Source organism: Entelurus aequoreus, linkage group LG12 (assembly GCF_033978785.1).
Source record: "Entelurus aequoreus isolate RoL-2023_Sb linkage group LG12, RoL_Eaeq_v1.1, whole genome shotgun sequence".
In the NCBI taxonomy this organism is placed as follows: Eukaryota; Metazoa; Chordata; class Actinopteri; order Syngnathiformes; family Syngnathidae; genus Entelurus; species Entelurus aequoreus.
In genome coordinates, this window is record NC_084742.1 from 68,751,943 (window position 1) to 68,775,715 (window position 23,773).

The 23,773-nt window shown below is 41.5% G+C and overlaps 1 protein-coding gene across 1 annotated transcript; it reads right to left on the bottom strand.

The window, feature by feature from the left end:
* Positions 1 to 2,832: 2,832 nt before the first annotated feature.
* Positions 2,833 to 21,974, bottom strand: LOC133662940 (solute carrier organic anion transporter family member 1C1-like). Its single transcript, XM_062067150.1, has 15 exons — positions 21,883 to 21,974; positions 19,187 to 19,380; positions 18,982 to 19,123; positions 18,754 to 18,886; positions 16,143 to 16,261; positions 13,486 to 13,620; positions 13,314 to 13,412; positions 13,024 to 13,245; positions 12,337 to 12,501; positions 11,359 to 11,554; positions 11,129 to 11,294; positions 7,972 to 8,156; positions 7,815 to 7,879; positions 7,142 to 7,259; positions 2,833 to 3,273 (listed from the first exon to the last, which is right to left on the bottom strand). Exons 2-15 carry the CDS (start codon positions 19,346 to 19,348, stop codon positions 2,958 to 2,960), a joined length of 2,223 nt encoding a protein of 740 aa, XP_061923134.1. The 5' UTR covers positions 19,349 to 19,380; positions 21,883 to 21,974; the 3' UTR covers positions 2,833 to 2,957.
* Positions 21,975 to 23,773: the final 1,799 nt, after the last annotated feature.

Here is a 23,773-nt window from a genome sequence, read left to right on the forward strand (position 1 = left end):
TAATATGATCAAGGTACATTGAAGTGTAATATCACAATATGATCAAGGTACATTGAAGTGTAATATGATCAAGGTACATTGAAGTGTAATATCACAATATGATCAAGGTACATTGAAGTGTAATATGATCAAGGTACATTGAAGTGTAATATGATCAAGGCACATTGAAGTGTAATATCACAATATGATCAAGGTACATTGAAGCGTAATATCACAATATGATCAAGGTACATTGAAGTGTAATATGATCGAGGTACATTGAAGTGTAATATCACACTATGATCAAGGTACATTGAAGTGTAATATCACAATATGATCAAGGTACATTGAAGTGTAATATGATCAAGGTACATTGAAGTGTAATATCACAATATGATCAAGGTACATTGAAGTGTAATATGATCAAGGTACATTGAAGTGTAATATCACAATATGATCAAGGTACATTGAAGTGTAATATGATCAAGGTACATTGAAGTGTAATATCACAATATGATCAAGGTACATTGAAGTGTAATATGATCAAGGTACATTGAAGTGTAATATCACAATATGATCAAGGTACATTGAAGTGTAATATGATCAAGGTACATTGAAGTGTAATATCACAATATGATCAAGGTACATTGAAGTGTAATATCACAATATGATCAAGGTACATTGAAGTGTAATATCACAATATGATCAAGGTACATTGAAGTGTAATATCACAATATGATCAAGGTACATTGAAGTGTAATATGATCAAGGTACATTGAAGTGTAATATCACAATATGATCAAGGTACATTGAAGTGTAATATGATCAAGGTACATTGAAGTGTAGTATCACAATATGATCAAGGTACATTGAAGTGTAATATCACAATATGATCAAGGTACATTGAAGTGTAATATGATCAAGGTACATTGAAGTGTAGTATCACAATATGATCAAGGTACATTGAAGTGTAATATGATCAAGGTACATTGAAGTGTAATATCACAATATGATCAATGTACATTGAAGTGTAATATCACAATATGATCAAGGTACATTGAAGTGTAATATGATCAAGGTACATTGAAGTGTAATATGATCAAGGTACATTGAAGTGTAATATCACAATATGATCAAGGTACATTGAAGTGTACTATGATCAAGGTACATTGAAGTGTAATATCACAATATGATCAAGGTACATTGAAGTGTAATATGATCAAGGTACATTGAAGTGTAATATGATCAAGGCACATTGAAGTGTAATATCACAATATGATCAAGGTACATTGAAGCGTAATATCACAATATGATCAAGGTACATTGAAGTGTAATATGATCGAGGTACATTGAAGTGTAATATCACAATATGATCAAGGTACATTGAAGTGTAATATCACAATATGATCAAGGTACATTGAAGTGTAATATGATCAAGGTACATTGAAGTGTAATATCACAATATGATCAAGGTACATTGAAGTGTAATATGATCAAGGTACATTGAAGTGTAATATCACAATATGATCAAGGTACATTGAAGTGTAATATGATCAAGGTACATTGAAGTGTAATATCACAATATGATCAAGGTACATTGAAGTGTAATATGATCAAGGTACATTGACGTGTAATATCACAATATGATCAAGGTACATTGAAGTGTAATATGATCAAGGTACATTGAAGTGTAGTATCACAATATGATCAAGGTACATTGAAGTGTAATATGATCAATGTACATTGAAGTGTAATATCACAATATGATCAAGGTACATTGAAGTGTAATATCACAATATGATCAAGGTACATTGAAGTGTAATATCACAATATGATCAAGGTACATTGAAGTGTAATATCACAATATGATCAAGGTACATTGAAGTGTAATATCACAATATGATCAAGGTACATTGAAGTGTAATATGATCAAGGTACATTGAAGTGTGATATCACAATATGATCAAGGTACATTGAAGTGTAATATGATCAAGGTACATTGAAGTGTAATATCACAATATGATCAAGGTACATTGACGTGTAATATGATCAAGGTACATTGAAGTGTAATATCACAATATGATCAAGGTACATTGAAGTGTAATATAATCAAGGTACATTGAAGTGTAATATCACAATATGATCAAGGTACATTGAAGTGTAATATGATCAAGGTACATTGAAGTGTAGTATCACAATATGATCAAGGTACATTGAAGTGTAATATCACAGTATGATCAAGGTACATTGAAGTGTAATATGATCAAGGTACATTGAAGTGTAATATCACAATATGATCAATGTACATTGAAGTGTAATATCACAATATGATCAAGGTACATTGAAGTGTAATATGATCAAGGTACATTGAAGTGTAATATGATCAAGGTACATTGAAGTGTAATATGATCAAGGTACATTGAAGTGTAATATGATTAAGGTACATTGAAGTGTTAAAGAAATGTGTTGAGAGAAATGATATCCTCTATATATGTACTATAAACAATATATGATAAGACATGTCATATCCATAGTGATGTCCTAATGTGATATTATTAGTAGTCCAATATCAAGTGTTTAATAAAAACAATAATGAAATATTAATGTAAACAACTTTGAACATGAACATGAAATATATCCTGACACAGGTGATTAGATAACAAGGCCCACCTGGGCCATCTACACACCTGTCGCTGTCTTCGAGGCCGGTCCTGACACACCCCGTTCCACGGCAGGTTTGCAGGCCACACCCCCCTCCACAGGAAACAATTATGGTATTTAAATAAACATTTGTAAAAATATTTACGTGTAAATAATTCTAAAAAAAAAATGTAGAGAATTGTGAGCACAACACAACATTGCAACTCTTGCTTTATTTTGTTTACAACATTCCATCAGAGGAGAGATGCTTGTTTACATTTGAATTGAAGCAGTTGAAAGACAAGAAAAAGGCACACAAGGTTTATTAGACAAGTTGCTTAGTCGGAATGATTTGTTCTTAAATGAGTTATCTTCACAAATGTGCTTTTCTTTGCTGAACTTTCTTCTCGGCAGGCGTTATGTCCTCCATCCACTCTTACAATGTTTGGTACAGAAGTGAGGCCGTGGTCCGGTTCCCCGAGCACCTTCTTGGCACTGAGAGGGTCCTCCATCACGCTGGCCTGGGGGTGAAGCTCAATCCCCCTCAGCACACATTCTTCCCTGCGCAAGTCTTTTCTCAGGAGGATTATGACGGCCATTTTGAAGAAGAAGGAAACACCACTGATGGCCGCCACCAGACCCAGGAAGACCACACTACATGCAGAAATGTCAACATTTGCAGATGAAAATTAGGATCATTTAAAGAAAATAACACAACAAAACCTCATTTACATTTTATTACACTAATGTTCCCCTGTGTTACACTAATGTTCCCCTGTGTTACACTAATGTTCCCCTGTGTTACACTAATGTTCCCCTGTGTTACACTAATGTTCCTCTGTGTTACACTAATGTTCCCCTGTGTTACACTAATGTTCCCCTGTGTTACACTAATGTTCCCCTGCGTTACACTAATGTTCCCCTGTGTTACACTAATGTTCCCCTGTGTTACACTAATGTTCCCCTGTGTTACACTAATGTTCCTCTGTGTTACACTAACGTTCCCTGTGTTACACTAATGTTCCCCTGCGTTACACTAATGTTCCCCTGTGTTACACTAATGTTCCTCTGTGTTACACTAATGTTCCCATGTGTTACACTAATGTTCCCCTGTGTTACACTAATGTTCTCCTGCGTTACACTAATGTTCCCCTGTGTTACACTAATGTTCCCCTGCGTTACACTAATGTTCCTCTGTGTTACACTAATGTTCCCATGTGTTACACTAATGTTCCTCTGTGTTACACTAATGTTCCCATGTGTTACACTAATGTTCCCCTGTGTCACACTAATGTTCCCCTGTGTTACACTATTGTTCCCCTGTTTTACACTAATGTTCCCCTGTGTTACACTAATGTTCCCCTGTGTTACACTAATGTTCCCATGTGTTACACTAATGTTCCCCTGTGTTATACTAATGTTCCCCTGTGTTACACTAATGTTCCTCTGTGTTACACTAATGTTCCCCTGTGTTACACTAATGTTCCTCTGTGTTACACTAATGTTCCCCTGTGTTACACTAATGTTCCCCTGTGTTACACTAATGTTCCTCTGTGTTACACTAATGTTCCCCTGTGTTACACTAATGTTCCCCTGCGTTACACTAATGTTCCCCTGTGTTACACTAATGTTCCTCTGTGTTACACTAATGTTCCTCTGTGTTACACTAATGTTCTCCTGCGTTACACTAATGTTCCCCTGTGTTACACTAATGTTCTCCTGCGTTACACTAATGTTCCCCTGTGTTACACTAATGTTCCCCTGCGTTACACTAATGTTCCTCTGTGTTACACTAATGTTCCCATGTGTTACACTAATGTTCCTCTGTGTTACACTAATGTTCCCATGTGTTACACTAATGTTCCCCTGTGTCACACTAATGTTCCCCTGTGTTACACTAATGTTCCCCTGTTTTACACTAATGTTCCCCTGTGTTACACTAATGTTCCCCTGTGTTACACTAATGTTCCCATGTGTTACACTAATGTTCCCCTGTGTTACACTAATGTTCCCATGTGTTACGCTAATGTTCCCCTGTGTTACGCTAATGTTCCTCTGTGTTACACTAATGTTCCTCTGTGTTACGCTAATGTTCCCCTGTGTTACACTAATGTTCCCCTGTTTTACACTAATGTTCCCCTGTGTTATACTAATGTTCCCCTGTGTTACACTAATGTTCCTCTGTGTTACACTAATGTTCCCCTGTGTTACACTAATGTTCCCCTGTGTTACACTAATGTTCCTCTGTGTTACACTAATGTTCCCCTGTGTTACACTAATGTTCCCATGTGTTACACTAATGTTCCCCTGTGTTACACTAATGTTCCTCTGTGTTACACCAATGTTCCCCTGAGCCACACTAATGTTCCTCTGTGTTACACTAATGTTCCTCTGTGTTACACTAATGTTCCCCTGTGTCACACTAATGTTCCTCTGTGTTACACTAATGTTCCCCTGTGTTACACTAATGTTCCCCTGTGTTACACTAATGTTCCCCTGTGTTACACTAATGTTCCCCTGTGTTACACTAATGCTCCCCTGTGTTACACTAATGTTCCCCTGTGTTACACTAATGCTCCCCTGTGTTACACTAATGTTCCCCTGCGTTACACTAATGTTCCCCTGCGTTACACTAATGTTCCCCTGTGTTACACTAATGTTCCCCTGCGTTACACTAATGTTCCTCTGTGTTACACTAATGTTCCTCTGTGTTACGCTAATGTTCCCCTGTGTTACACTAATGTTCCCCTGTGTTACACTAATGTTCCCCTGTGTTACACTAATGTTCCTCTGTGTTACACTAATGTTCCTCTGTGTTACACTAATGTTCCCCTGTGTTACACTAATGTTCCTCTGTGTTACACTAATGTTCCCCTGTGTTACAGTAATGTTCCTCTGTGTTACACTAATGTTCCTCTGTGTTACGCTAATGTTCCCCTGTGTTACACTAATGTTCCCCTGTGTTACACTAATGTTCCTCTGTGTTACACTAATGTTCCTCTGTGTTACGCTAATGTTCCCCTGTGTTACACTAATGTTCCTCTGTGTTACACTAATGTTCCCCTGTGTTACACTAATGTTCCCCTGTGTTACACTAATGTTCCTCTGTGTTACACTAATGTTCCTCTGTGTTACACTAATGTTCCCATGTGTTACACTAATGTTCCCCTGTGTTACACTAATGTTCCCCTGTGTTACACTAATGTTCCTCTGTGTTACGCTAATGTTCCCCTGTGTTACACTAATGTTCCCCTGTGTTACGCTAATGTTCTCCTGTGTTACGCTAATGTTCTCCTGTGTTACGCTAATGTTCCCCTGTGTCACACTAATGTTCCCCTGTGTTACACTAATGTTGCCCTGCGTTACACTAATGTTCCCCTGTGTTACACTAATGTTCCTCTGTGTTACACTAATGTTCCTCTGTGTTACGCTAATGTTCCTCTGTGTTACGCTAATGTTCCCCTGTGTTACACTAATGTTCCCCTGTGTTACACTAATGTTCCCCTGTGTTACACTAATGTTCCTCTGTGTTACACTAATGTTCCTCTGTGTTACACTAATGTTCCCCTGTGTTACACTAATGTTCCTCTGTGTTACACTAATGTTCCCCTGTGTTACAGTAATGTTCCTCTGTGTTACACTAATGTTCCTCTGTGTTACGCTAATGTTCCCCTGTGTTACACTAATGTTCCCCTGTGTTACACTAATGTTCCTCTGTGTTACACTAATGTTCCTCTGTGTTACGCTAATGTTCCCCTGTGTTACACTAATGTTCCTCTGTGTTACACTAATGTTCCCCTGTGTTACACTAATGTTCCCCTGTGTTACACTAATGTTCCTCTGTGTTACACTAATGTTCCTCTGTGTTACACTAATGTTCCCATGTGTTACACTAATGTTCCCCTGTGTTACACTAATGTTCCCCTGTGTTACACTAATGTTCCTCTGTGTTACGCTAATGTTCCCCTGTGTTACACTAATGTTCCCCTGTGTTACGCTAATGTTCTCCTGTGTTACGCTAATGTTCTCCTGTGTTACGCTAATGTTCCCCTGTGTCACACTAATGTTGCCCTGCGTTACACTAATGTTGGTGTACATGTTGGCATCATAAAGGTAAATACTGTGTCCAGGTGCATACCTGTACATGTTGGCATCATAAAGGTAAATACTGTGTCCAGGTGCATACCTGTACATGTTGGTGTCATGAAGGTAAATACTGTGTCCAGGTGCATACCTGTACATGTTGGTGTCATAAAGGTAAATACTGTGTCCAGGTGCATACCTGTACATGTTGGCGTCATAAAGGTAAATACTGTGTCCAGGTGCATACCTGTACATGTTGGTGTCATAAAGGTAAATACTGTGTCCAGGTGCATACCTGTACATGTTGGTGTCATAAAGGTAAATAATGTGTCCAGGTGCATACCTGTACATGTTGGCATCATAAAGGTAAATACTATGTCCAGGTGCATACCTGTACATGTTGGTGTCATAAAGGTAAATACTGTGTCCAGGTGCATACCTGTACATGTTGGCGTCGTAAAGGCGACATGCTCCTCGGCCCCCACATTTCTTCACTGACCACTTCAGGCAAGTTGAATCAATAAATGCTCCAAAATAAATTGGGGCTGGAATCCCTCCTAAAGAAAGTTGCAACACATTTTAAATGTAAATATGATGATGTCATTGTCTATTTAGTGTTACTACACATTGTAAATATGATGATGTCATTGTCTATTTGGTGTTACTACACGTTGTAAATATGATGATGTCATTGTCAATTTGGTGTTACTACACATTGTAAATATGATGATGTCATTGTCTATTTAGTGTTACTACACATTGTAAATATGATGATGTCATTGTCAATTTGGTGTTACTACACGTTGTAAATATGATGATGTCATTGTCTATTTAGTGTTACTACACATTGTAAATATGATGATGTCATTGTCAATTTGGTGTTACTACACATTGTAAATATGATGATGTCATTGTCTATTTAGTGTTACTACACATTAAAAATATGATGATGTCATTGTCTATTTAGTGTTACTACACATTGTAAATATGATGATGTCATTGTCTATTTAGTGTTACTACACATTAAAAATATGATGATGTTATTGTCTATTTAGTGTTACTACACATTGTAAATATGATGATGTCATTGTCTATTTAGTGTTAAAGCTCACCAAGACCTCGGAAGATCATGGTTTGCAAGCCCAAGGCGAGGGATTTGAACTCTGGGGAAATGCATCTGTAACAAGAAGCAAGACAAAATGAGATTTCAACCTTTTAAATGGCGATCATTTGGACAATAGCTCAGGTGCAATATGTAAGCTGCCGCACCTCATGACCACCATGAACACAGGTGTGATCCCCAGAGAGCTGATGAAGGCGCTGAGAACGGACACCGCCATGTAGGAGCTGAAACTGCCACTGCAGCTTTCGGCTCGAGGGCACTGCCCCAACTTCACCGTCGTGCTGTTGCCCGCCGGGTAGGAGGCGGACACACAGGTGCAATTGTGAAACACCTGGTGGTAGATCACAAATGCCAGATTATATTCATCTGTCTTCGGACGTTCGTTGACTACCAAGTTCGTTGACTACCAAGTTCGTTGACTACCAAGTTATTTGACTCTGAGGTGAACGCTTGTAAAATTTGCAAAAATAAGTTAGCATGTTTCAAATACAAAGTTACATGACTAAGAGGTGTACGGCAGCAAAAGCGGTCAAAAAAAGTTAGCACGCTAATGTTAGAATGCTAGCAAGCTAACGACATGCTAACGGTTAGCATATACAATGTACCAATCTATGTGACTCTGAGGTCTCCGGAACACAGCAGGTCACAAACAGCCCAGTCATCCTTGCCTCAGATGTTTGGTAATCCCCTCTCTCATTTTGCCAAACACTTCACCGACTGGGCTATGAGCCAGATGGACTCCGGTAACAATGACGTCACTCCGCCCACTTCCGATGATGTCAGGGACCAGGACTTTTTTTTTTACCTCCTGCTTACCTCTGTCAGTCGCCAAGCTCCACCCCCTAAGACGCAAGCCCCGCCCGCGTCTCAAACTTTTTCCTCCTGTCCTCCCACACAATCTCTGGTGGGGGGTGGAAAGAGACTTTTTGGACTATCAAAAGGGGAGGAGTCTACCCCCCTCCTGACCACCCCCCACCCACCTTTAAAGACTGTTCCAGACCACAAAGAACGCGTCTGGTATCCGCTTCTTGAGGGGGGGGGGGGGCTAGTGCTGGGAGCTGTGCTAGTGGGGTGACACAGCTGCGCCCAGCCAGGCAGCAACCTCCGACCCGGCCACCACCACCAGTCCTTCGGCATGCTAAGCCGCAACCTCCTGAAAGGCCAGCTCCACCACAGCTGCGCCCAGCCAGGCTGCTACCTCCTGCCTGACCACCACCACCTGTTCTTCGGTGTGCCAAGCCACAACCTCCAGCTAGGCCACCTCCGCCAAGGTCGCGGCTAACCTCAGCCCAGGTGGGCCTGAAGACGCCATCCTCTCCGCTACCATCCCTGCTCCAAGGCTAGCACCTGAACCTGCTCCAAGGCTAGCACCTGAACCTGCTCCAAAGCTAGCACCTGAACCTGCTCCAAGCCTAGCACCTGAACCCGCTCCAAGGCTAGCACCTGCACCTGCTCCAAGGCTAGCACCTGCTCCAAGACTTGCACCTGAACCTGCTCCAAGACTAGCACCTGAACCTGCTCCAAAGCTAGCACCTGAACCTACTCCAAGGCTAGCACCTGCTCCAAAACTAGCACCTGAACCTGCTCCAAGGCTAGCACCAGTTGCTGCCCCTTGGCTAGCACCAGTCGCTGCACCTCGGCTAGCACCAGTCGCTGCACCTCGGTTAGCACCAGTCGCTGCACCTCGGCTAGCACCAGTTCCAGAACCTCGGCAAGCACCAGTCGCTGCACCTCGGCTAGCACCAGTTCCGGAACCTCGGCAAGCACCAGTTCCGGCACCTCGGGAAGCACTAGTTCCGGCACCTCGGCAGGCACCAGTTCCGGCACATCGGCCAGCACCATTTCCGGCACCGAGGCAAACTCCAGTTCCTGTTCATGTACAGAGGCAAGCTCCAGTTCCTGTTCCTGCACTGAGACAAGCTCCAGTTCCTGTTCCTGCACCGAGGCAACCTCAAGTTGTTCCTGCACCGAGGCATGCTCCAGTTCCTGTTCTTGCACCGCGGCAAGCACCAGTTCCGGTGCCTGCTCCACGGCTGCTTCCTTCGCCTGCCGCTCAAGCTCCTGAGGTGCCGCCTTCTTCATCGTCTTCGGCAGTCCCTACCAAGGCTCCGTCACCTCCCTCGTCTCCGGCGGGCCTTCCCACGCCGCCGCCACCTTCCTCGTCTCCGGCGGGCCTTCCCACGGCGCCGCTCTCGTCCTCATCGCCAGCATCATCGCCTCCGCGACCTCCAGCTGGCCGGCTGCGCAGGCGGCCATCAGATGCCTGCATGCGGCCTTCTCAGGGGTCAATTAATGGACGCCCCGGGCGCAAACAGCAGCGATGCCCATGCATTGGGCCCTTTGAGACACTTGTGATTTAGGGCTATATAAATAAACATTGATTGATTGATTGAACTCTGAGGCTGCTGAGGTTCTGGCGTCACTCGCGTCCACCTCCTCGTCGGCCACTGATGTGGCTGTTCTGTGGTCGCCCGCCTCGCCAGTTGCAGCGGCGTTCAACGCGTCGCCACCACCTGACTCTCCCTCGCTGGTTGCAGGGACACTTGGCCTGGCGACCCACCACCAAGTCCTCCCTCCGCCCTCCCATGACTTTTGAACTTTTTTTTTTTTTTTTGTGGACGTCTGGAATCTGTCTTCAAGGGGGAGGTACTGTCATGATCCGTGGCCGGATCGTTGCAACATAGTCATGTGATAACAACAGGTGTGCAACATAGTAATGGGATAACAACAGGTGTGCAACATAGTCATGTGATAACAACAGGTGTGCAACATAGTCATGTGATAACAACAGGTGTGCAACATAGTCATGTGATAACAACAGGTGTACAACATAGTCATGTGATAGCAAGAGGTGTGCAACATAGTCATGTGATAACAACAGGTGTACAACATAGTCATGTGATAACAACAGGTGTGCAACATAGTCATGTGATAAGAACAGGTGTGCAACATAGTCATGTGATAACAGGTGTGCAACATAGTCATGTGATAACAAGAGGTGTGCAACATAGTCATGTGATAACAACAGGTGTACAACATAGTCATGTGATAACAACAGGTGTACAACATAGTCATGGGATAACAACAGGTGTGCTACATAGTCATGTGATAACAAGAGGTGTGCAACATAGTCATGTGATAACAACAGGTGTACAACATAGTCATGTGATAACAACAGGTGTGCAACATAGTCATGTGATAACAACAGGTGTACAACATAGTCATGTGATAACAACAGGTGTGCAACATAGTCATGTGATAACAACATGACTATGTACAAAAGACTAGTGAGTGTAGTCCTACCGTATGTTTCCCGTAGCCGCTGTAGTGGAGGCAGCCGGCCAAGCATGGAGAGACGTAGGTGATGCCGCTGTCTGAGCACACCGGGTCCCAGTGGTGTGGAGAGCATGAGCAGTTACTGTTACACTCTGAAAAGAGTGCATGGCTGCCATATAACACCCCTGGCGTCCTGTTGGTAGAGAAGAATAATATTTGTATACCAGAGAGAAGTGTGTTGTGGACTCGGCACTGACCCGTTGTATGAGGTGGTGAGTCCAGCCACGGGTGTGTTGGCACACCTGGCGCCAAACTTCAGCAGCATGAGCAGGTACGCCAAGAAGGACACCACCAGAGAGAACTGAGCCGCTGACACCACACTAAGCTTATATCTCTTCATCACCACCCCTCCTAGAAAGATCCCCGCGGCAACGGCAGGCAGCGTCATCACCCCTGAGGAAGAAAAAAAAAAATGTCTGAAAGTTTGAGCTCAAATACTAGATAGGACAGCTCAAGTCTATAGTCAATCTGTAATCAGACTAGCAGTCCTCATTGGTTCACAGTCAATGACTAGATTTGACTGCTCCAGTCTGTATTCAGTCTAGTCAGGCTTCACCAGTTCACGCTCAAATACTAGATAGGACAGCTCAAGTCTAGTTCATCTTCAGTCAAAGTGGGACAGGTTGTCTTTTAGCATCAGTTCATGCTCAAAAACTGGTGCAGGCTTTTTCAGTTCATGTGGTCTGTGGTAGCCTGTGGTCTGTCTCTTGTCTGACTATAACTGTCCTATCTAGTCTGCAAGCAGCAGATCATACTCAAAATCGGGAGCAGGCTTTATCTAGTCTTTGGTCAGTCTCCAGTCTGACTAGAGCTCTCTTATCTAGTGTTTAAGCAGCAAATGTAGTCTTTGGTTCAGTGTCTGGTCAGACTAGAGCTGTCCTATCAAGTCTTTGAGCATGAACTCATGAAGCCTGCCTCAAAGACAGGCCAAATGTCTTCGTGGACAACCCGAATAGTCCAGTTCCAATCGATTCAATGCCCTGAGAATACAATAAATGTAGGAATGAGAATATCCCCCGTCACCAGTCATTGGTTGAGTACAACAGTCACAAGTTAGGAGGAACTCCCTTATTGGTCAGTCTCCATGTCAGTCATTACCTGGTTTAGTTATACCACTCTCCATCGGTCAGTTTCAGCACATTACAGCACCAGTAGTTGAGTGTGCTAGTTTTTACCTATGAGGAAGTTGGCTCTGGATGCAGACTGTCCAAACTGTTGCTCGATATACTTGGCATTGAAGGTGTGCATGCCAATAAGGGAGTTGAACTTCAGAGTGTTGCCGCAGATGAGCAGGAAGTAGACGGGAGTGCAGAGCAAGTGCTTCAGCGAGGGAAGAAACCCTAGGGGGAACGACAAGTCAAGACCAAAATAATGAGGTTACTGAGTGGCTTTAAAGGGGGTCAATGGTGCTCATTTCACTCAAATGATATTGGATCCTATTGTAAGTTTCTTTTCATAAAATACTCCATAATTCTCATCTAGGCCAACACGCTCGCATATGGCAGCCTCCTTTTCCAAAAAAATGTGTTTGTTGCGATTGGTCAACGGTCGAGGAAAAAATGGTAAATGGGTTATACTTGTATAGCACGTTTCTACCTTCAAGGTACTCAAAGCGCTTTCACACTATTTCCACATTCACCCATTCATGGCAGGAACTGCCATGCAAGGCCCTAACCACAACCCATCAGGCGCAAGGGCGAAGTGTCTTGCTCAAGGATGTGACTAGGATGGCAGAAGCTGGGGATCGAACCAGGAACCCTCAGGATGCTGACACGGCCGCTCTACCAACCGTCCCACAAACATTTCATGGCTGACATTTTTAAGAAGGAGCAACAAAAATATTGAGTCATCATCGGTCATACCTTTGGCAATTTCAGTTAGCTTTTTAGCTGGATTGTTGTTGTTGGGGGAATCTGGAGTCTCTTCCACGGTAGACTTGGGCTCTTCTACTTCTGGTGAGGCCAGGGAGCGGGGGAAGAACCAGAAGGGAAGGCTAGAAATAAAGAGCAGTCCTGCAGATACGAGCATACCCATCCACCATGCTCCTACCCAGCGGGCATCGTTGGGAGAGATATTCACCCTTTCTGGGAGAGACGAGACGGTTTTAAAGGGGTTCACACCTACTATACTGTCTCATAAGATGACCACTCACCCATATCGGCATAGCCAATGTCAACATATATATTGGCGAAATAGGACCCTAAGAGGTAGCCAAACACGGGTCCAAGGAGAGCAATGGTCTGGAGACAAGCTGTCAATGAAAGAAAGATCAACGTAACAGAGCCTCTGATCATGCAGACTTAACGTAGAGACGAGGATAATACCGATGTAGAAGGCAGAGTTGTCAGCTTTAGCAAAGTCGTCGACGTACGACATGCCGAGTGGCGTGACGGGAGTATCTCCGATCCCCCGCAGTGCATTCCCCAGGAACACGTAGATCCACATACTGGAACCAGGTTCTTTTTGGCAGGTTGCACAAACACAATGAATGGGGAATGCGCAAATGAACAAGTATTGATTAGTTGTAGGATTTCCGTAATACAGGACTGTTGAACTATCAACCATTTTGCATTATATTTGAAATCCTGGTAGCTGAGGACAGATCTGAAATCCTTCCCGGCTTCTCTCTGTTCATGGTTGTGCCAGTCACAATTCCACGATATTCTGAAGACGATCTGGCCATTGGTTGCTGGGGTCAAAGTTTAGATTGGGACTTTGTTTGTTCATCATATTTTGCAGCCAATTTTAATCAAAAAACAAACTTGCATGCAACATTGCACCCATTACTTGTACATCATTCCAAATAAAGAAATCCAGTCCATCACTATCGACAAAAATGGATAATAAAATATGTCGCAGACAAATGCATTTGTCTATAATAGTCGGTGGTGACATCATAGCTGGTGTTTCACTGGCCAAAAACGGACGTAAGCAAGTTAGCGCGACTCGTGACCGGCAAGCGATGGTAAGAGAATCAGAGCTAGGGCTACACCACCACCGAAAACATGGGAAGTATGGCAACAACTACCCCTAAACACAGATGGACCTGTCACTGCACGCCTCCACCCAAGATATAGTGTTGCAAATGTGGGCGTTCCCTGTCAAATCTGTCATATTCTCCCATCACTTAAGCCCTTTTGGTCTGAGGCCGCTATAATTCCATTGAAGGTGAACAATTATATTTCACTTGAAGTTTGGATACTGTGTATACCATCCTATCCATCCATTTTCTACCGCTTGTCCCTTTTGGGGTCGCGGGGGGTGCTGGAGCCTATCTCAGCTGCATTCGGGCGGAAGGCGGGGTACACCCTGGACAAGTCACCACCTCATCACAGGGCCAACATTCACACTCTGGGGACCATTCAATCAACTTATCCCCAGGTGCATGTCTTTGGAGGTGGGAGGGGCCTATCCCCAGGTGCATGTCTTTGGAGGTGGGAGGGGCCTATCCCCAGGTGCATGTCTTTGGAGGTGGGAGGGGCCTATCCCCAGGTGCATGTCTTTGGAGGTAGGAGGGGCCTATCCCCAGGTGCATGTCTTTGGCGGTGGGAGGAAGCCGGAGTACCCGGAGGGAACCCACGCAGTCACAGGGAGAACATGCAAACTCCACACAGAAAGATCCTGAGCCCGGGATTGAACTCAGGACTACTCAGGACCTTCGTATTGTGAGGCACATGCACTAACCCCTGTGCCACCGTGCTGCCTGTGTATACCACGGTTTACTGGCGTACTCAAGGACTCGGTTGTAGCAGTACAACACAAGCACTCCATATGGCTTTTTCAAATATAATGTTCACTTTTTCATGGCTTTCAATAACATATCAAAGTGTTGGGAAAAGTCCGTCATTTTCTCTCAGCTCCACGACAAAAGTGTCATGGCAACCACTAATTAGTAATGAGCCTGCCTTCATTCCCGTCATACACACAAACGTGCTTGACTTCAACACAAAAACACGTTCATGCTAACGGGAGAATTGGACCCTTTGAAGCAGGGGCTCTTAACCTTTTTGACCACGGGGGCCGACTTTTCCACTACAGAGGGGGCCGGGGCCCACTCAAATAACACTAAATTGGTAATCTCATTCTATCTTAACTGTATTCAATAATTATATCAAACCTACTTACAGTTTAACAGGATGAATTGTGTCAAATGATATGAAATCACAAGTATTTTTATCAAGACTTAGGTCAGGCTGATTACAAAAATAAATGCTAATCAAATATACTGTAAAAGAAGGGACTAAAGAAATGATATATAGAATATATATATATATATATATATATGTTTCCTAAATAAACTGTCAATAACATTTAAGTGAAAATGAAACTACAGCTTCACCAATTTAGTTATAATTTTTGCACTTAAACTTCTTTCTGACTTCAGCTCCAGACTTCTTCTGTTTGTTTGGGATTGTCATTACTGCCACTCGTGGTGTAAATGTGTATTACAACTTAGTACCGACAGATATTTTTTGGCGGCCCTCTGGGGGGCGTATGCGGCCCAACAATGGGCGGCTTTACGGTTCACAAGCACTGCCTTAAAACAGAGACCTGTCGGGCATCTGAAGGAGGCTTTCGCTGACTCTACTTAGCAAGACAGTTAGCTAGCACCAAAAGCCAGGCAGGTAAACGTAGTCGTCATACCTGTGTGCATGTTTCTAGAATCAAAAACATGAACTCGGATTGTCCAAAGTAAGTCCAGTGTGTAAGAACTGTTTCACCTGGACAAGGACTTGGAATAGTGGCCTTTGGGAATGAAGGTGTAGGCCCGACAACTAGCCTGCACTGTAGGGGCTTGGAAGCAAGTCCAAGTCGTACATTCCAGGAATAGTTGAAAAAGAGTCATCATATTGAGTTTAAGCAGCTTTCTTTAGCTTCTTCTACTGTCGGCAACTTAAAGCATAGCAAAGAAGCTTAATCTGACACACCAGAGGCTGATAGTGTGTGGGACTAGAGAGAAGTGGTAAGTAGTGAGTGGTACCTGGTGTTGTGTTTCCTGCCCTCACATTCCAGTCAGACACATCTTTCTCTGGACTGGCACAGGCCACAGAGCTCATACTCGCATTCTGGGAAACCGGGATGACCGAGTCATACGTGTAACTGCAATGTAGACATAATACATGTTTTGTAACTGCAATGTAGACATAATACATGTTTTGTAACTGTAAAGTAGACATAATACATGTTTTATAACTGTAAAGTAGACATAAAACATGTTTTGTAACTGTAAAGTAGACATAATACATGTTTTGTAACTGTAAAGTAGACATAATACATGTTTTGTAACTGTAAAGTAGACATAATACATGTTTTGTAACTGTAAAGTAGACAAAATACATGTTTTGTAACTGTAAAGTAGACATAAAACATGTTTTGTAACTGTAAAGTAGACATAATACATGTTTTGTAACTGTAAAGTAGACATAATACATGTTTTGTAACTGTAAAGTAGACCTTACACATGTTTTGTAACTGTAAAGTAGACAAAATACATGTTTTGTAACTGTAAAGTAGACATAATACATGTTTTGTAACTGTAAAGTAGACATAATACATGTTTTGTAACTGTAAAGTAGACATAACACATGTTTTGTAACTGTAAAGTAGACATAATACATGTTTTGTAACTGTAAAGTAGACATAACACATGTTTTGTAACTGTAAAGTAGACATAATACATGTTTTGTAACTGTAAAGTAGACATAATACATGTTTTGTAACTGTAAAGTAGACATAATACATGTTTTGTAACTGTAAAGTAGACATAATACATGTTTTGTAACTGTAAAGTAGACATAATACATGTTTTGTAACTGTAAAGTACACATAATACATGTTTTGTAACTGTAAAGTAGACATAATACATGTTTTGTAACTGTAAAGTAGACATGATACATGTTTTGTAACTGTAAAGTAGACATAATACATGTTTTGTAACTGTAAAGTAGACATAATACATGTTTTGTAACTGTAAAGTAGACATAATACATGTTTTGTAACTGTAAAGTAGACATAACACATGTTTTGTAACTGTAAAGTAGACATAATACATGTTTTGTAACTGTAAAGTAGACATAATACATGTTTTGTAACTGTAAAGTAGACATAACACATGTTTTGTAACTGTAAAGTAGACATAATACATGTTTTGTAACTGTAAAGTAGACATAATACATGTTTTGTAACTGTAAAGTACACATAACACATGTTTTGTAACTGTAAAGTAGACATAATACATGTTTTGTAACTGTAAAGTAGACATAACACATGTTTTGTAACTGTAAAGTAGACATAATACATGTTTTGGAACTGTAAAGTAGACATAATACATGTTTTGTAACTGTAAAGTAGACATAATACATGTTTTGTAACTGTAAAGTAGACAAAATACATGTTTTGTAACTGTAAAGTAGACATAACACACATTCCAGTCAGTTAGGGTTAATATACTGTAACATTGCTATCTTGTGCACATATTTTAAACAGCTGAGAAGATGTCAAGTAAAATCTACTCAAGATCTTAAATTGACTGAAAAGTTTTAAAACACTTTAAAAAAAGGCCTGACCTCTGACCTTGTATAGTGACTTCTGACCTTGTACAGCAACCCTCAGGTAACATCCACGGTTAAAGTGCGGACAAAATAAATTGTGTGATCAATGGTGATCTATTCATTTGAACAGCCTGGTTAATAAGCTTCTTTGCATCACAGCATTTACTTATAACTCCTCCTGTGTTTGTGTTTATGATCAAAGAAAATGTCCAACGTGTTTAATAGTAGAGTTAATAGTTTGTGGACAACTTTTACTTGAGTTCAAAATGAATAAGTAAGAATTAATACATGAATAACAATACTTTTAATCAAATCTATGATCATTTTTGTTTTTATTATCATTATGAATCTATTTAGTTAGATTACAATATGAATGACTTTAACACAAATACATATGAAATCAATCATGATAAAAGCGACATATTTGATTAGTTTATTCATTAGAATGTGCAGGTGTACCTAATGAAATGTCACTATTAATGCACACATCACTTGCATTTGTGCTTATATTTTTAAATTGATGTTTATATTTGTTAGAATAATCATGTGTATATTATCACACTAACTTTAGTATGCTTAAAGTCCGTTGCTTTGGTTATTTAGCTATTGTGCTCAAGTTGGACTTTTCTAAATCTGTGCAAGGACAAAGACTTCTTGTCTGAGTGGTGGCCTCAGCCGTAGATGTTAGCTTTGTTTTAGCCCGCTAACAGCCAAGGACTTCAAGGACCTCAACGAAGATAAGATGACAGCACGCAGACCAAGCGGGGACAAGGTGAAATCACAAGGCCCCCAGCACATTCCGTCACGTACTGTGCGTCCTGGACCTGCTTTGCATAATATATGTGACCACTCCTTTTAGAGGCGGCCTCCGTGACGTTGACTATGGAACTCTGAATAAAAAGAGGGACGCGGGAGCTGAACCTTAGAGCGTAGGGCGAGACTGTGACTAAGTGTGCAGCTCCATGCGTTCTCCTCATGAGCTAAATTGAACTCTGTCTCTGCATGATTCCTTGCTTCTTGTCTGATTAATAGTTTGCTTACGGGCCCATCATGAAGTGCGACAGTCCGGTGCAAAGCGCGCCCACCGCCATGAGAAGCATGCCGCCGGCGATCAGTCTGGGCCGATGCATCCTGGCGCCAAAATGGCTGACAGCAGCGAGAAACAACAAGTTGCCTTCCTCCGGGAAAACACCAAGCGAGAAGCGAGACATGGAAAGAGGACACAAAAGGTCATACTGGTGTTGTAAAATGATCAGGGTGGATTCGTACCCATCTCAAAACTGCCGTCGATGAGTCCCACGTGAGAGCTGGAGAGGTCGAAGCGTCGCTCCAGCTGCGTGATGGAGCTCTTCACGTAGGTTCCTGTCAGGGTGTTGCAGAAGTAGGCGAAGGACAACGCCGCCATGAACATCTGGAAAACACAGGAACATGTAGAAGATTCCGCAGATGATTTGCAGCGTCGTGCCGTCGCCACCTTGAGAGTGGAGCCTCTTCCCGCCGTGTTTCCATCAGACACACTTAGGACCTGCTGGCTGCTCATCTTCTTTGAGGAGTCCTCCATCTTAACATCGGCCGTGTTTCCATCAGACTCACTTAGGACCTGCTGGCTGCTCATCTTCTTTGAGGAGTCCTCCATCTTTACATCGGCCTTCTTCTTCCTCAGGAAGTCTGACAAATACAATAGAATTGTTTGCACTTCAGTACAAGCTGCCAAGAACATTTACACAACAGGAAGACAGAAGGGTGAAGTGGTGGGGTGGTGAAGTGGTGAGGTGGTGAGGTGGTGGGGTGGTGAGGTGTATGCCTGCACATCAGTATCCTAGTAGTCAACGGGTGCGTGTTTTGTCCAACATCCCCGGTGTATATGAAGAAGGGGGAAGGGTTTTCAGAGCGTCTTTCGCTGTGATGGTCTCACTGGGGTGTTTACAGCATGACCTTGCCCAGGGAAGTGCAGAGGGAGCCAAATTGTAAATAAGGATTGTTTTGTTCAGGGCCAGCAGACACGTTCCAATGGTTTGTCTCCTCCAGTTGTCCGTTCTGGCTCTCAAATTGGTCAGTATTTTGCCTTGCAGAGCGGAAATCTTCTCCGAGATGTTGTCCAAACGCCGTGAAAGAAATATTTGTTGACTCAACTTAACTAAGTCCGGTCATCTTGTTGCTTTGACTGAGTGAAGTTGAGTCAACTTTTAGTGTCAAGTACAAACTCCAAAAGCAGTGAAGTTGTCACCTTGTGTAAATACTAAATAAAAAAGAGACTACAATTATTTGCAAATCCTTTTCAACTTATATTCAATTGAATATCAATGTTTATTTCAATCAATGTTTATTCATTGATGTTGAATAGACTGCAAAGACAAGATATTTCATGTTCACACTGAGAAACTTTGTTCTTTTTTGCAAATATTAGCTCATTTGGAATTTGACGCCTGCAACATGTTTCAAAAAAGCTGGCACAAGTGGCAAAAAAGAGTGATCAAGTCGAGGAATGCTCATCACAGACTTATTTGGAACATCCCACAGGTGAACAGGCTAATTTGGGAACAGGTGGGTGCCATGATTGGGTATAAAAGCAGCTTCACTCATTCACAAACAAGGACGGGGCGAGGGTCGCCACTTTGTCGACAAATGCCTGAGCAAATTGTTGAAGAACAACATTTCTCAACCAGGAATTCGGGGATTTCACCATCCACGCTCCGTAATATCATCAAAAGGTTGAGAGAATGTGGAGAAATCACTGCACGTAAGCCATGATATTACACACCTTGGAAAGTGGCGACACAAAGTGCTGCACACAACACAACGCGAGTGGCAACACAAAGTGCTGCATACAACACAACACAACACAAGTGGCGACACAAAGTGCTGCACACAACACAACACAAGTGGCGACACAAAGTGCTGCACACAACACAACACGAGTGGCAACACAAAGTGCTGCATACAACACAACACAACAAAAGTGGCGACACAAAGTGCTGCACACAACACAACACGAGTGGCGACACAAAGTGCTGCACACAACACAACACGAGTGGCAACACAAAGTGCTGCATACAACACAACACAACAAAAGTGGCGACACAGATGCTGCACACAACACAACAATCATAGAACAAGAGAAGAAAACAGGACGAGTGTTGGCATCATTGGCCCAGCCCTATGGCTAAATCCAGCCCTGACTGAGATGATCACATGATAGTGTCGGTGTGCATACGTACTGTACCTTTATCTGTCAGCTACAGGTGTACAGGTGTACAGGTGTACAAGTGTACAAGTGTACAGGTGTACATGTGTACAGGTGTACAGGTGTACATGTGTACAGGTGTACATGTGTACAAGTGTACAAGTGTACAGGTGTACATGTGTACAAGTGTACATGTGTACAAGTGTACAGGTGTACAAGTGTACATGTGTACAAGTGTACATGTGTACAGGTGTACAAGTGTACAAGTGTACAGGTGTACATGTGTACAGGTGCATAAGTGTACAAGTGTACATGAGTACAAGTGTACAGGTGTACAAGTGTACAGGTGTACAAGTGTACAAGTGTACAGGTGTACATGTGTACAGGTGTACATGTGTACAAGTGTACAAGTGTACAGGTGTACATGTGTACAAGTGTACATGTGTACAAGTGTACAGGTGTACAAGTGTACATGTGTACAAGTGTACATGTGTACAGGTGTACAAGTGTACAAGTGTACAGGTGTACATGTGTACAGGTGCATAAGTGTACAAGTGTACATGAGTACAAGTGTACAGGTGTACAAGTGTACAGGTGTACAAGTGTACAAGTGTACAGGTGTACATGTGTACAAGTGTACAAGTGTACATGTGTACAGGTGTACAAGTGTACAAGTGTACAGGTGTACATGTGTACAAGTGTACAAGTGTACATGTGTACAGGTGCATAAGTGTACAAGTGTACATGAGTACAAGTGTACATGTGTACAGGTGTACAAGTGTACAAGTGTACATGTGTACAGGTGTACAAGTGTACAAGTGTACATGTGTACAGGTGTACAGGTGTACAGGTGTACAGGTGTACAGGTGGTCCTGGTCAATAAAGCACATTTCACTGGCCTCCAAAAAACGACACTTTCAACAGCTTCAAGTTTCCTTGGTTTGAAACTAATCTATTCCATCATGTATTCTGCTGGAATCTACAACCTTCTGCATCCTGCTGGGCTCCTCTTCCAGCTGCTCCTCTTCCAGCTGCTCCTCTTCCTGCTGCTCCTCTTCAAGCTGCTCCTCTTCCAGCTGCTCCTGTTGGTGCTGCTCCTGTTGGTGCTGCTATGTAAGAAAAGGCGGTGGAGGTGAAGGCATTTAAGCGAGGGCAGAGCAACAAGTGTGGGAGGACTGATGATTAGGAAGTCGTATTAGTCACATTTACTGTACTGCAAGACATTATTAATATCATCTTTACTGTATTTACTTTATTATAATCAAGTTTCCTGTATTTATGTGTACATGCAGAGTTGAATCATGTCTTTTACTCAATGCTGTGTCAATGTTTCAAAAGGAATGAACAATGTTTCTATAGAAATGAACAATGTTTCTACAGAAATTAACAATGTTTCTACAGAAATGAACAATGTTTCTACAGAAATGAACAATGTTTCTATAGGAATGAACAATGTTTCTACAGAAATGAACAATGTTTCTACAGGAATGAACAATGTTTCTACAGGAATGAACAATGTTTCTACAGAAATTAACAATGTTTCTATAGGAATAAACAATGTTTCTATAAGAATGAACAATGTTTCTATAGGGATGAACAATGTTTCTATAGGAATTAACAATGTTTCCACAGGAATGAACAATGTTTCTATAGGAATGAACAATGTTTATATAGGAATGAACAATGTTTCTATAGGAATGAACAATGTTTCTATAGGAATGAACAATGTTTCTACAGGAATGAACAATGTTTCTATAGGAATGAACAATGTTTCTACAGGAATGAACAATGTTTCTATAGGAATGAACAATGTTTCTACAGAAATGAACAATGTTTCTACAGGAATGAACAATGTTTCTATAGGAATGAACAATGTTTCTACAGGAATGAACAATGTTTCTATAGGAATTAACAATGTTTCTATAGGAATGAACAATGTTTCTACAGGAATGAACAATGTTTCTACAGAAATGAACAATGTTTCTATAGGAATGAACAATGTTTCTACAGAAATGAACAATGTTTCTATAGGAATTAACAATGTTTCCACAGGAATGAACAATGTTTCTATAGGAATGAACAATGTTTCTATAGGAATCAACAATGTCTCTATAGGTATGAACAATGTTTCTACAGGAATGAACAATGTTTCTACAGGAATGAACAATGTTTCTACAGGAATGAACAATGTTTCTATAGGAATGAACAATGTTTCTACAGGAATGAACAATGTTTCTACAGAAATGAACAATGTTTCTAAAGAAATGAACAATGTTTCTACAGAAATTAACAATGTTTCTATAGGAATGAACAATGTTTCTACAGGAATGAACAATGTTTCTATAGGAATGAACAATGTTTCTATAGGAATGAACAATGTTTCTATAGGAATGAACAATGTTTCTACAGGAATGAACAATGTTTATATAGGAATGAACAATGTTTCTATAGGAATGAACAATGTTTCTACAGGAATGAACAATGTTTCTACAGGAATGAACAATGTTTCTATAGGAATGAACAATGTTTCTACAGGAATGAACATTGTTTCTACAGGAATGAACAATGTTTCTACAGGAATGAACAATGTTTCTACAGGAATGAACAATGTTTCTACAGGAATGAACAATGTTTCTATAGGAGTGAACAATGTTTCTATAGGTATGAACAATGTTTCTACAGGAATTAACAATGTTTCCACAGGAATGAACAATGTTTCTATAGGAATGAACAATGTTTCTATAGGAATGAACAATGTTTCTACAGGAATGAACAATGTTTCTACAGGAATGAACAATGTTTCTATAGGAATGAACAATGTTTCTACAGAAAAGAACAATGTTTCTACAGGAATGAACAATGTTTCTACAGGAATGA